General features: G+C 47.1%; 1 protein-coding gene across 1 annotated transcript in view; it reads left to right on the forward strand.

Annotated features, from left to right (window-relative positions):
* Nucleotides 1-620: 620 nt before the first annotated feature.
* The window catches only part of T265_10488 (hypothetical protein), a gene marked incomplete at both ends in the record, with an annotated part of 50,319 nt that continues 39,624 nt past the window's right edge, over nt 621-11,315 (forward strand). The window contains 2 exons of the mRNA XM_009176870.1: nt 621-1,086; nt 2,766-3,278. Of these exons, the coding sequence (XP_009175134.1) occupies nt 621-1,086; nt 2,766-3,278 (979 nt within the window). The remainder of the gene's footprint in view (nt 1,087-2,765; nt 3,279-11,315) is intronic.

Here is an 11,315-nt window from a genome sequence, read left to right on the forward strand (position 1 = left end):
AAAGCATCATTAGAGTGTTGTGCAAGGTAACGGAATGCATTCTGAAGGGAGCTATCTTAGATAAGCTCTCTTCCAAAAACTTGAGATTTCCAGCTCAACAGGGATTTCTCCAACACCGCTCTTGCATAACAAACATGCTCGTGTTTATGGACAGCTTAACTCAAGCCAAGGACGAAGGACTCATATAGGATGCCATATTTTTCGACTTCTCAAAAGCATTTGATAGGGTCCCACTGCTCGTCCCGCTACTCCACAAACTCGTGTCTTACGGAATCCAAGGGGAAAGCCTTCATTGGATCAAGGCGTTCCTATCAGACAGATCATTCCGAGTGAGAATAGACTCAATCTACTCTTCTCCAGCATCGGTCTCCATTGGAGTCCATCAAGGCTCCGTTCTGGGACCAATGCTGTTTCTGATCTACGTCAGCGACCTCTCAGATGTTCTTGCAAGTCCATGTCTACTTTTTGCGGACGACTTGAAATCCTGGAGTTCCAATGCCAGTGCCCTCCAAATGGATGTAGACGCTGCCAACCAGTGGTTGTCGGACTGTCACCTTCCTCTGAATGATGAAAAGTGCGTCCGTATGTCATTTTGAGGAGACTCAGCGAATGCCTTCGTTATGCGTGTTGAGAATGGACCAGGAAACATCATGAGGATAGATTCCAAAAAGGATTTGGGCACCTGGGTCTCCTCAAACTTGTCCTTCTCACTGCGCCATGAGCAATCGGCCCAAAAGGCATTCGCCATTTTACGGATGATCCGATGCACCTTCTCCCGTATTACTCGCATGGACTTCCAAATACTCTATGGGGCCTACGTCAGAGCGCTCCTGGAATACGCCAACCAAGTTGCCTACTCAGAACACACGAAAGACGTCACCCTCACTGAGCGTGTCCAGCAAGCCGCCACTAGAATGGTTGCTAGCCTCAAATCCGTGGACTACGAAGCGCGTCTCGCAATGCTTGATTTCTTTTCTCTAGAGTACCGTCGCCTCCGAGGGGACCTAATTCTTACTTATGCCCTGTCTGAACAAAGCTTGGCAAACAGTTTTTTCACTGTTGACCCGGCAAACACGCGGGGACATAGTGAGAAATTTTCAAGCTCGGAGCACACACATTCATCAGACAAAATTTTTTTCTCATTTCGGGTAGTAGGTGCGTGGAATGACCTTCCTCCGATGGTTGTTCACCCTCCCCCTAGAACCCAGTTTAAAGCACTATCAGACATTTATTTATGAGAATCCTCGCGCTGGCAAGCATACTCTCCACGCTGAGAACATAAAGAGTAGTGCTACACCCTTGTTCCACTTGTGCCTTGCAGGTGAACGACAGCCACTGACCGACAAGAACAAAAGCGACCCCGGAAACTTGGGCGAAAACCTCGGTCCTGTGTATCAATCCGTGAATCCGTGAACTCTATCGGTCCCTTGGCTTCCTGTTACGCTCACTATGGTATATCAAAAGGCACGGTAGCTCTAGGCAGGAGAATCATTACGACTGTAATCATTAGAACTCATTACAACTGTAATAACCGAATGACTCACATGATCGTGTTAGAATCTCAGTCAGGGGGCGAGAAGCGTCGAGTCAAAGATGCTGGATCCAGATTGGCTGGCATTTTGACCAATCAGAGCATGACTAAGTTTGATCCGTATCCTGCACGTGACGTCCGTCCGAATGTGGTTTTCGTTATTAGGGACAGCTGGCCTCCGGACAGGATGCTAGGCGAATTTACCAGAATCATCTCATAGTCTCTTTCAAATGACCCACCATGATACTGGGACGTGATTGCCATCTCTTTGCATAGTGCTGGGATTTTATCCTGTGGCACGACCCAACCAGGCGCATCCAAGCACTATATATCAGACTGAACGGTGACACTGCTTAAATCTCTTAGAACTATCCCAGCCGGTCCCGAACATAACCCCGTGCAAAGCGTTATCAGACATCAAGTGAAAGTGAGCGTGCGAGCCGACCATGATGTATGGGAGACACAGAAAGCCAAAGAAATAGAAGAGGCCCAGAAAGGTGCTAATACTCGAAGATGATTTCAGTTGATCCGTGCGACCGGTCCCCGGAAATAATCTGTGAGTGGAACCATCAAGCATCAGACTGGAACGACCGGTGGGCTGAATACTTCGAACAACAACTTTTGTGACCACCAGCTGGCACTCATCTAGAGCCCACAGGTGAAATATAATTCTGGACGGTAAACGTGGAACCACCTATGGCCTCGAAGGTTTACGACTGCATATGTTCTCTCAAGCGCCACTGAGCTCCCGGTCCGGATGACCTCCCACCCGCACCGTTCAAAGACGGGGGTGAAGTTTTCAGTGAACGCTTGTCTGACTTGTTTGCTTGCATTTTGGGAAAGGAGTCTGCCCCAGACAACTGGGGAGAATCGGTGATAGTGCCCATTTTCAAAAAGGGTCATGTAGTGAGTGTGGTAACCGCAGGGGGTCGGCTTGACCCCGGTCATAACGGGACTGTTGGCGTTACTTGTGCTTCGTCGCTTTACGGTGACTCATGAGATATTGACTCGAGGGCAGCAAGCGGGATTCCGGCCTGGTAAGGGTTGCGTTGACCAAATCTTCCTACTCCGTCAGGTGCTAGAACGCCATACGTATAAGCGACCCAGTATTCTTGTGTTCCTGGGTTTCCAAGGCGCTTTTCACTCGGTTGACCGGTCTGTTCTCCTTGACACGCTTGCCCACTAAGGAATGCCACGGAAGCTCGTGAACATAATAAGCTCTTTGTATTCTCAGGCTCCGGGACATGTGAGAGTATACGGCTCTCCAAAAGCTTTCGTACACAAAGTGGTGTACATCAGGGATGCCCATTCTGCCGGTTCTTTTTTAGCTTCGTGATAGATGAAATAATAAGAAATAATAAGGGTCTCCAGAACCCTGGTGTTCAAATATCCTGTGAAGAAAACCTTGTCGATCTGGAGTACGTAGACGACATCGTTCTCATCTTCGAAGAGGGGGGGAAGGTGCGAGTATTTTTGGATGAAATGACCAAAGTCATCCCGTCCTTTGGTTTGCAATTTGCACCCAAAAAGGTCATGCTCGTCGACGTGCAGTCATTGAACACGCCACTTACAATCCAGGGAGAGGTATTGGAAATTGTGGAGCGTTTTACTTATCTTGGAAGTTGTATTAGTTCTGATTGTAGTGTGACAGATGAGGTGAATGCACGAATCTGCAAGGCTCGGATAGCGTTTGCTAATTTGAAACCCCTATGGCGTCAGAATGGTTTATCCGTGAATCTCAATGGACGTGTGTATCAAAGTACTGTGCGGGCTGTTTCGTTGTGCGGCTGAGACTTGGCCTATTCGAGCAGCGGAACTGAGACTTCTTCACGTGTTCAACAATCGTAGTCTCATAACCGCAGCTCGCGTGGGTTCGTGCCTGCGAATCCGTAATGAGACAGTTAGAAAGCGCGTTTCCGTTTGTGCCATGGGTACATCCATTGAAGAATATGTCCAGCACCAGAAGCTGTGTTGGTTGGGACATGTCTTGTGTGTGCCGAACCATCGTTTGCCGAAGAGGGTGCTGTTTTCCATGCCCAATTCAAAGTGACGTAAGCAGAAAGGTGACAAACCCTTGATTTGGCAGAAGAGTATGAAGGGGATCACGAAACGCCTGGGTGCTGTCGGTGCTACTCGCCTTCCAGGATGGGGACCGCGTGATCCTCACTGTGCCTGGTTGGAGACACTACAAGATATGGCTGCCAACCGATGTCAGTGGCGTTCCTGTTGTCAGTTTCTATTCAGATTGCCTGAGTTAATGTATGGAGGTGTAGGTACCTCGGAGTGATTGGTAATCTAGCGGTAAGTCCCCTCCCCATTCACCGTTATTCTTTTCTTTACAATAAGGCTTTCAACTGAATCATGGTTGTACAGTAGTGAAGCATCGGTCTTGAACACTGATGTCACGCTGTCGATGCTGATGATAGTGGTGGTACAGAACAGTTCAGCTGATCCCCATCGAAACAGTCTGTAAAAGGACCTGATCTGCCTGGATAGAACATCGATATTAGACTTCCATATCCAGCTTGAGATGTGAACCCTCCAACCGGACAAGGTACCTTGACCGGATGGTCTGCGCCTTGCACTTTTCGAAGGTGGTGAAGCCGCGGTTAGCATTATGACGGCCCTACTACGGAGGATTCAAAAGAACAACATAGTACCGATGGAACGGAATATTTCGACGGCTGTCCCAATCTTCGAAGGGGTGTAAGAATTCCACGCTGGCAGCCGTAATGTTTAAGGTGTTCTCTGTCTTCATTTTGCGCAGGTTGGTCGACCATGGGGCCGAACAGTTTCGTGATAGCCACGTCAGGATTCATCCTGGCTGAGGCTACAAAAACCATACCTTTACCCTGAGATTGGTTTTCTTTACAGGACCGCCCTTTCGAACGCCCCGCGCTGATCAGTTTTCTTGATCTGAAGGCTTTAGATTGACAGAAGCTATGGAATCCCTTGATGGTTGATGTCTCTTCTAAGCTTTCATCTTTTATGTAGACACACAGGAGCGTAGGTACTGTTCCCCTTGGAAACCATTTTGAGTAATCTAAATAATTATTCCTCATGTGTTGGTATGCACTTTACACCGGCGAAACGTTGATCTCTGTTACAATGCTGGTGAGATCGAACACCAACCTCATACTTGCACACGAACCAGTGGATATGGAAGAGAACTTTGTTTACCTGGATAGTTGTATAAGTTCCAGTTGGCTGACTGGGGACAAGATCCCTTTTTGAATCAAGAAGGCCAGACAGGCTTTCCCAATCTCCGATACATATGACGGCCTCTGTCATGAGCGGAGTATACGCTGTGGCGGTGCGGTTCATACTGCTTTATGAACCAGGAACGTAGCTTCTACGGGCAGGCGGATCTGAAGAAGTAGGATAAGGGTCTCTGGAAGCCTCTTATCGGTGGAGTCTTCAAGTACCATAATGGCTCCCTGGGATCCAGCAAAGAAGAACCTTTGATCTGTTAGACTGGATGATAATCCTGAATGAATCCTGGCTGAATGATAATCCAATCCGGTTTTTTTGCCTTTGGCATAAAGGTGGGCTGTGAACATTGAGCTCTTCTCAACCTCAGAATTTTTCGGATGTACCTTCCTAATTAAACGTCAATCAGTTGCAGCACCCTTTTATTGCCTAGCCACCATGCCCCGGAAGGAAACACTAAGGCTACCAGGTTATCAGAGCCTAGACATGAGAAGTTTTGATGCAGAGTCCAGGCTCGAACCACGGACCTTCTGGTCAGTAAAGTCCATTCAATAAATCAAACATCACTGTTATTCGGGTCTCCACGACGTTCCACTTGCTGTGTTTGAGAATGGCGATGAGTCTTTCAATCAGTCCTTGTCTGGCCTATTTGCGGGTATCTGAGAGAAGGGGACCGCCCCAACCAACAGGTGAGTAGACAATGCCCATGTTAATAAAGCATAGTTGTAGTAAACGTAGTAGCCACAGGACATCTGTTTGACTCCCATTGTACCAAGGGAGATCTTGATCCGTGGGCAACAAGTGACATTTGGACCGGATAGAGGCCACATCGCCCTAATTACAGACGACCTACGTTGATTATAAGAATGCTTTCGATTCCGTCGATCGATTGGTGCTTCTAATTACACTTTTTCGATGAAGTACACCTCAGAACTGTGTGAACTTAATTCGGTCCCCATACTTGCATACTTCCGGAAGTATGTGTCATGACTACCTGTAACTGGGAACATTATCTTTTCGGGAAACAAGTGAAGCTTATCACCTACCAGCGGTCGGCTTCCTTTATGTACGGTGCCGCAGAAAGCGGTAAAACGCAGCTATGAAAAATGAAACTCTCCGCCTTTAGCTACAAAGCTAGCTACAGATCTGGTAAAGATCCTGGTGGTTGACACCTTATCTCGTAACCTGTGCGCCCACGTGATCGGTACTGACGAGGTGAAAGATTTCGTGATTCCTTCTTCCGTCCGAAAACTTGTCGTCTCCCGTCCTAGGTGTAGATGAGACCACTTCAAACCGTATGGTTTGTTTCGCCATCAAACCCCAATTTTATAAACCACCCCCTACCCCAATACGCTCATTAAAGCGATTCAGCCATTCGAACGAATTAGCATTGCTTTCTGGTACTCAACTGCTATCTCCTTGTTATCGTTGGTGAGTTTTTCCGTTTTCTGTTTGCGTTTCCCTTTGCAGACACATGTGCATCTACCATTATTGAATTGCTATGTGAACTGCTCTCTTTGTGTGGTATGCCTGTGTATATTCATTCGGAACGTGGCTCCTCATTCATGCAGCACTACCAACTTAACATGACAGGAGTTTGTACCAGCTGAACTATTGCTCATAATCCTAAGGGAAACGGGCAAGTCGAAGTTTTCAACATGACACTCTGGAGTGCAATTCACTTTAGGCTTAAGGGGAAAAGCCTTCAAATCCATCAAAGGGAGTCGGCTCTATCAAACAGTCTTTTCTCTGCATCTCCACAAATTGCGTTCCACATGAACATATGTCTTGGTTTGAACGCCGGTCACTCTGTGCTTTGTTCATACCAACCTAGCTAATTTTCACCTGACCTGTTTCTCTGAAACGATGTGACTGTGCCTCAAAGTATGAGACGAAGTTATGAAATACAGTCCATATTACACCCATTCATGTCTTCCAGGCGGAATGGAATGCACTGTATCCGTCCGCCACATTGCTCCTTATAGTGACCACACATTTATCAACGACTTCACGCGTTCTTAATCCAGTGAATGCAAGGACGCTTATAACCCTTTCTACGTGAATCACACGCGCCTCCGCTCGATAGTGTTAAAGACGCACCTGCATCTTTGAATACACATGACCCTGACATCTCTGTAGCTGGGCTTCAGAAACATACACAACCCTACATTTTCAGAAACCGAGAATCCTAACCACACCTTTTATTACCCTTTGGTAAACTTCTACAATCAATCTTCATTCAGTCCTTGTGTTCGAGTCACACACAATGATGATGATGATGACATACATTCCAACGGCCTGGTTGAATGTCATGGCTATCCTTTGCGTTCACATTACCGCTTCGTATTAACCATGCTCCGCCCTTACTTTCAGTTTATGTACGTTTATTCTTAGACAAATAGTTTGCTATCCAACCTGTTCTCTCGCTCACTTAGGATCTAGACTCTCTCCGTAGCAGTGAGAGTGTGTGAGCACTTCTAAGAGCCTACCTATAAGAAGTCTCCGGCAATGTTGTCCACTCTTTCTCATCTTCATTATCGACAAAATAACGAGACGAACACTGGAAGTTAAACCGATCCCTTGTGTTCAAGCCTCTGCTGGTGAGAATCTTGTCTTTTTGGAGTACGAGAATGACATCGTTGCAGTATCTAAAGACGAAGGCATGTTAAATAAAATGATTACCGAAGTGTAATTTTTCGGTGTAAGCCTGCCATCCATAAAGTGCAAGGCGATACCCCAAGATGTGCAGTCTCTGAACATTCCTCTTGTAATTTAAGGAGGAGCACTGGAGTTTGCGAAGAGTTTCACATGCTTTTGCTGAGTGTTAATTCTGAAGACAGTGTCTAACTGAGTTATTGCACGAAGGTCCGGACACGTTTGTCGGTTTGCGTCACTTCTGGTGTTATCTGACTGTTGTGTTCGACGAAGGATGGAGTGCGACGACAATTAAAATAAGATCGAAACAGACTGAGGGCCAAGAAGCTAGGCTTTATTCATCCCAAACCTTGACACTGCGAGCTGATATGGATAAAAAGTGATTTAGCAACGAACAATGAAACGTTTTGAAGTACAGAGCAAACATACAACATTAACTCATCAACTCGAGTGTTCTTGGAGACGTAAGCATGTTATCACGTGATCACTCTCAAGGGACGTTTGTATCGGTAAATAATAAAATACTTATAAATAATCGTTCAGCTCTAGCACCCTTTCGGTGCCTAACTGTCAGGTTGCCCAAGCTTAGACAGGGGAAGTCGAGATCTAAAGGTCGGTTTCGAACCACGGACCTTCCGGTTAGTAAATTTGTGCTCTAACCGCTGAGACATCTCGTTCCAGTGGGATCTAGCAATTCACTTGTCGTCAAGATGATACTTTTGCGCGTTAGAGCGGAATAAGATGAAATGTATGGATTTCCTGACATCACTTGGACTAGCGATGTAGACAGTATTCAGTGGTCATTGCATTGTATCCGAAAAGTCGAACAGGCAACTTTGGACGGCACTGACATAGCCACTTTCACATTTTGCCATGCTTTGTCACGTGTTTCGTGCTGCTGAGATTTATTGAGTTAGCTCAGATTGATGCCGCTCAGTTATGGTGGATTGGCGTGTTTCTTGGTAACTTGCAGGACCCCGAACGAAGGTGAATTTTCAGGCACGTTGATACTATGGCGTAATAGGAATCAAGTTCTGTGTCACAGAAGGAAGGTCAATCTTGATTCGTGGCTCTCGACTGGTGGGTGGTAGCCATCTGGTCCCACGGTTGCTTTGCATTTGGTGGTTTCAGGTGGTTTCGAACGTTCATGCTGAAAGTTCGTACTGGCCAGAGACAGCAAACAAATGGTGTTACTCTCCGTTGTCCGTTCAGTGAGTGTTAACTTAGATTTAATTCCAAGGAGCTCGGAAGACCGAACTGGGCACTCCTGTTGCTCGAAAGGATGACAATGCCAGTGCTTCCTGCTTGCCGAATGACCCCGAATAAATCTCAATAGAAAGTATCCTCAGCGTCAGAACTGCAGCCCGCTAGGACATATGCCATCCTTACAGGCAGGCATCACTTTTTATGTCGACTATCATTGAGCTTGATTGAGTTAGATAAACGATGAGGGTTCACTGGAATCCAGTGCAGCAAAGCGCCTTCAGCTCTGGGATTGATTACAGCCCCCAAGTCATATATTGCACGAATCATCGTTTCTCAACCACCGGACACACGGAAAGTGAAATGTGAAAGTGCTGAGTATGTCCTCGACACTTTGAGATGCATGACCATGTTTTAGTCTTGTATTCGTGTTTCGGAGACACAGCACACGCCAATTCTAAGGGAGTATGAAGTCTGGGCATGGATTTACTCTTTGCTGCTTCGAGATCGATTGCAGACGTTGTAAGCCTCTAAGTGAAAAGGACACCGTGGATCTGTCGTAATGTTATTTTATTTACTGGTAGTGGGCACCGGAGTGTATAAGGTACATAGATAAGATATCTGACAAATAATGCAGCAGCGTTTGCTTCTAGGGCGATTGAGGAAGGACATTGGTGGGCAAAGAACTGTTCAAGCAAATGATGCTTCCCAGTTGCACAGGCCGGACTGAGGTTTAGTTGAGGTACTCTACCTTTAGCCTTTAACTCAGAAGTCTGACCCACAAGACATCAGTGGGATGTGAGGTTTGGTTCGGGTCCTTGCTCCTGAGATCACTCAAAATTCTGACTCATCGGGCTGTGGACAATAAAGTTTTCTTTAGAAACCCTTCCCGGTACCGATGACCAGTTTGATAGTCTGACCTGCTCGGCTGTAGGGGGCTAGCCTAACCCGAGGGCACAGAAAATAAGATATACGTATCTTACTCGTCTTGGTGCCGCGCATAGCAAGTGCATTTGACACCACACTGAGCTCATGACAAGGTTTAGTTTTTTTCCTCACCGGATAGCTCGCCCGCCTTCATGGTCAACTCTTGAGCGATAGGAGTGTGTGGTTTTCAGGACCAACCTCTTCTAACCCGTCTCTCGTCGTGCTGGAGCAGCATCGCTGCTTCCTTGAATATGGAAAATCATCAACCTATCGCTACGTACCACTACGCTCCCTAACAACGCACTGATGATGTTATCCCGATTGATTGGTGGTGAAACGTTCGCAATCAAATTGCTCAGCTCAGCGAACAAGCCAACGAGCATATACGCTACCTGAGCTACCAACACTTTCCTCCATAGAACTCCGAGATTCTTCCGCAGGGGGGCTTTTCTCTACTGTGCTATGTGCATTGAAGTCGTTCAGCTGTAGCGCCCTTACGCTGCTCAACTGCCATGTTACCTGAAAGAAGCACGAGGGAAGGATACTACCACGTTACCTAAACCTGGACAGGAGAGGTCGAGAAGCAGAGATCGGATTCGAACCACAGACTTTCCGATCAATAAATTTGTGCTCTAACCACCGAGTTATCTTTGCACTTGATAAGCAAATGGTGCTGGTGGTTGCATCCTGCTTTGTCGCTCGTCGTTCTTGATGAGCTATAGGAATGTGGTTGTACTACTCACTGCTCCTGGTGAACCAATGTGACGTCTTCGTGTTGGGGTTCTTCCAGTTTCTTCTACGTTGCTGACTGGTGTGCACCGACCAAGTGTAGTCTGTTCAAAAACTACCGGCAGGGGCGAGCGAATTCGACTGGCCATAAAGCCCTTTGACCAATTCCACCATCTCTTTCCATTAATCTTTTTATTAACAGCAAGCTAGCGGTCACCCATCTCATGTCTAATGCAGCCTTGTTCAGCGAATCCTTTAATGCACAAACTGGGTGGTCTGTTCGCTGTCAACAACTCTCGAAAATCGAAATCATTCAGCTGTAGCACCCTTTCGGTGCCTAACTGCCATGCCGCCCGAAGGAAGTACGAGGGCTGGGATACTGCCAGGTTGCCCAAGCCTAGACAGAGGAAGTCGAGAGGCAGATGTCGGGTTCGAACCACGGTCCTTCCGGTCAGTAAACTCGCGCTCTAACCACTTGATCCATCTCGCCCCCTGTCAACAACTCTACCCGCCCTAAAGTATTTGACTTATTAACCAGAGTTCCCCAGCGGTCGGAGCAGAGCCCAATATAACCTTACGAGCGGATGACCAGCACCTAGTGACCAAACTCCGGGACGGACCAGTGATTTCAGGACAAAACCTTCCAAAATCCTGTCTCTCACTGGGTTGTTCAGGTTTTCCATTCCGCGGTCGTTTGAACAATATGTATAATCTATAAACCTTTTAAGGTAGCACATGCAGCTGACCTCTTTTGTCCATCTGTTCGTGTTGTGTCGGTGCCCGACCTAAAGCTGGCGGGTGGTGGTCGGGCTTCAGTGCTGCAATGATCCTGCGGGCTACCTACACTGGAACTTCGTTCCACAAGGTGCAACCATGCCAGGAAGGCCGAAGGGGAGCAGCCAAACTAAGAGCAGCGAGACCCCGTACTACGAGTAATCGTTCTACGAAGCGGTCTGGGGGTAAAGTCGTACTGTCCTCTGCGACAGGAGTGTGAAGGCAGTAAGGTGTTTCCCCCAGGCGACCAGCATGTCCATATTTATGGAAGCAGCGATGCTGCCTT

The sequence above is a fragment of the Opisthorchis viverrini genome (genome assembly GCF_000715545.1).
Source record: "Opisthorchis viverrini unplaced genomic scaffold opera_v5_372, whole genome shotgun sequence".
In the NCBI taxonomy this organism is placed as follows: domain Eukaryota; kingdom Metazoa; phylum Platyhelminthes; class Trematoda; order Opisthorchiida; family Opisthorchiidae; genus Opisthorchis; species Opisthorchis viverrini.